Raw genomic sequence first — 2,921 nt, forward strand, 5'->3', positions numbered from 1 at the left:
GCCTGCAGCTCCCCGCTCTTCAGCTCCTCGTTGGCCCAGGCCACCGCCTCCTTCAGCTGCCTGATCTTCATCGTACAGGACATGATCTTCCATTTCTGAGTGAAACAGCAACGTGTCACTTTATTGTGTTGGATCAACACACGGCTGCATTTAACAGCTATAAGCTTGTGTTTCAATGTAGGGGGAAGATGCTGTGCAGGGGTTTCACAGTCTCTGGCTACAGAAGGTCAAGAGCTGCTGCCTGAAACTGGAAAAGCTGCTTCAATCTCTGTTCATAAGAACCATTGAGCCTCTGCTTAAACTGGACGTGTTTGTATTTACTGCATGCAAAAGCGTTCAAAAACAGGGCACGCAAGGGGTTCTTGTACAGTGCACAACACCCTTTGGCCTGAGTCCCACAGACAGAATAATAGAAAAAAACACACACACATAAACACACCCAAAAATACTAACTGCAAAAAAAGCACAAAAAAGGTCATTTGACCTGACACCACCACAGACAGTTTAAACTCTTTATCAACTCAACTAGCTTACTGCTGAAACAAGATCAATCAGAGAAAAAAGTGGAACCAAGAAAAGGACAAATGACAGTAAATAGTGTAGACAACCAGAGAGCGCTAAGGCCTAACTGATCGTCACGGTGCCAGACACACGACAGAACAAAACCCCGTGATGACCCAGGCTGAGCTGCTTCACAGCAAGTAAACCAGCAGTAACGTAACAGAACTCACCATCTCATCAGCCTGCAGCTTCTTGTCCATGGCCAGGACGACTCTGTGAGGAGAGAAGAGTTCAGCTTCACAGCTAACAGGGGTTTTTGTCTTTGTTTGGACAGACACAGCTACAGCGCTGTGAAACTACAGAAATGAACACAGTGGTATCATTTGTACAATACAAGTAAGGCTTTACCAGCACCAACATTAATATACACCGCTAATATCATCCTGTCTTGATCAGATTATAGTAGAACCACTATGGTCAAGTCACTTTCACCATTGCTGGTCACTCCCCACACTTGTTTTTGTCAACAGTTGTACAGTAGGTCTTACCGCTGCTGCTGCTGCTCCTTCTCCTCCTTCAGCTTCCTCAGCCGCTCCACCTTGTCTATGTATCTGCAGAGACAAAATGCAAACTGTAACAGAACGGTCATATTGGGAACTTATTTCTATCAAAACTTAACAGGGCAGCTGAGGAGTTGTTGTGATCCCTGGAAGCTTTTCAAGGAACCCTGGAGGTCCACGGGGCCCAGTTTGGGAACCAGCCCCCTGGAGTGAAAACTATGAGGACAAAGTAGAGTAGAGCAGCTGTCACGGGGCAGCTAGCCTTGTTAAAACACCACGAAGTTACAGACCGACTCAGTGGAAAGCTGACAGGGTCTAATAAAGCTGTTGGGAACCGGCAGCTAGTGATGGCCGATGAGGCCTTGTTGAAGCTTCGACACAGTGTTCACACAAATGGTTCATTACTCGAGGCCTCAATGACACAGTGCTCCAGTAGGACATCTAGTGGTCAAGAAACTGAAGTGCAGTCAAGACGTGTTGATTATTGGTTCATGGAATGGGATTTGATTCGCCATGCACATTCCTGTTGGACTACACTACATGGTTGTATGGTTTCAAACTGACACAATAAAATATAAAATAAACATGGACACATGTTGAAGACCATGTTTCTTATGTGGCACTGTAACCCTATATGCTCCTCACTTACATTTTGTGTTATGAAAGCATTTAAATGGTGCTGCTACATTCATGAGATGTGCTCTACAGATTCAGACAGATGTCATTTTCACAGATTATAGTATGAACCTAGGCAAGGTGTGTTTTGGGGTTCATTGGTAAAGAGGTTCATGGGTATGTGGGTAAAGAGGGTGTGCTTGAAGAACAGGGCAGTGGGTGTGGGTGTGTAACTGTTTATGAGTTTTTATTGAGAAATAACAGTATATCCAGTTTTCAGACACAAGCGGTTTCTCATTTTACAGACTATTTCATTTCATTTAAATGAGCAAGACTGAATATATTGTTATAACCCCCGATCCAGCCGCGGTTGTATCCAGTTTAGGTGCTTCAGCCCCCTCACTCACAGATAAAACCTTGGAGTGATATTTGATAGCGGCTTTAATTTTGATAAGCAGATCAGGGCCGTGGCTGAGACTTTTAATGAAGGTGAAGCCTATCTTATCGCGTGCAAACTTAGAAAAAGCCATCCACGTTTTTATCACTTCACGACTAGACTACTCTAATGCCCTCTATGTTGGTATTTCTCAGTCTTTGCTTCGAAAGCTTCAACTGGTCCAAAACGCTGTGGTTCGGCTGCTGTCGAACACTCCCAGGTATGCCCACGTTACCCCTGTTCTTTTCTCACTACACTGGTTGCCAGTACCGTGGAGTGCTCCTCACAGCACTTGTCCTTGGTTGTCCCAGTCTCGATATAAAACATGGGGCGACCGCTCTTTTGCTGTGTATGGCCCCAGACTCTGGAATTCTTTACTGCTAGAGCTTCGGTCCATAACCAAGCTAGCGGTTTTTAAGTCAACTTTTAAAACTCACCTTTTTAAACAGGTCTTTGGTGTTTAATCCGTTTTATTTGTCCTGAAGGGACGTCTTTTAACTTTTTGTTTTATGTTATTTGTATCTTGATGGAAGTTTTTATTGCTGCGATTTTGGAAATTTGTGTTTCATTCTTGCTTAAGTTTTATTGTTCTAGTATTGTTTTTTAGTTGATATACATGTTCTATTGTGCAGCACTTTGTGCTCTTCAGAGTTGTAAAGTGCTATATATAGTGGGTACGTAAAGTATTGAGACCCCCTTAAATTTTTCACTCTTTGTTATATTGCAGCCATATGCTAAAATCATTTAAGTTCATTTTTTCCCTCATTAATGTACACACAGCACCCCATATTGACAGAAAAACACAGAAT

At 43.2% G+C, this 2,921-nt stretch overlaps 1 protein-coding gene across 1 annotated transcript in view; it reads right to left on the minus strand.

Moving 5' to 3' along the window:
* atg14 (autophagy related 14) overlaps window positions 1-2,921 on the minus strand; it is a 15,090-nt gene that overhangs the window by 8,504 nt on the left and 3,665 nt on the right. The window contains exons 2-4 of the mRNA XM_020621368.1: window positions 1,050-1,112; window positions 732-774; window positions 14-95 (exon numbers count right to left, since the gene is read on the minus strand). Of these exons, the coding sequence (XP_020477024.1) occupies window positions 14-95; window positions 732-774; window positions 1,050-1,112 (188 nt within the window). The remainder of the gene's footprint in view (window positions 1-13; window positions 96-731; window positions 775-1,049; window positions 1,113-2,921) is intronic.

This window comes from Monopterus albus, unplaced genomic scaffold, assembly GCF_001952655.1.
Source record: "Monopterus albus unplaced genomic scaffold, M_albus_1.0 scaffold258.1, whole genome shotgun sequence".
Taxonomy (NCBI): Eukaryota; Metazoa; Chordata; class Actinopteri; order Synbranchiformes; family Synbranchidae; genus Monopterus; species Monopterus albus.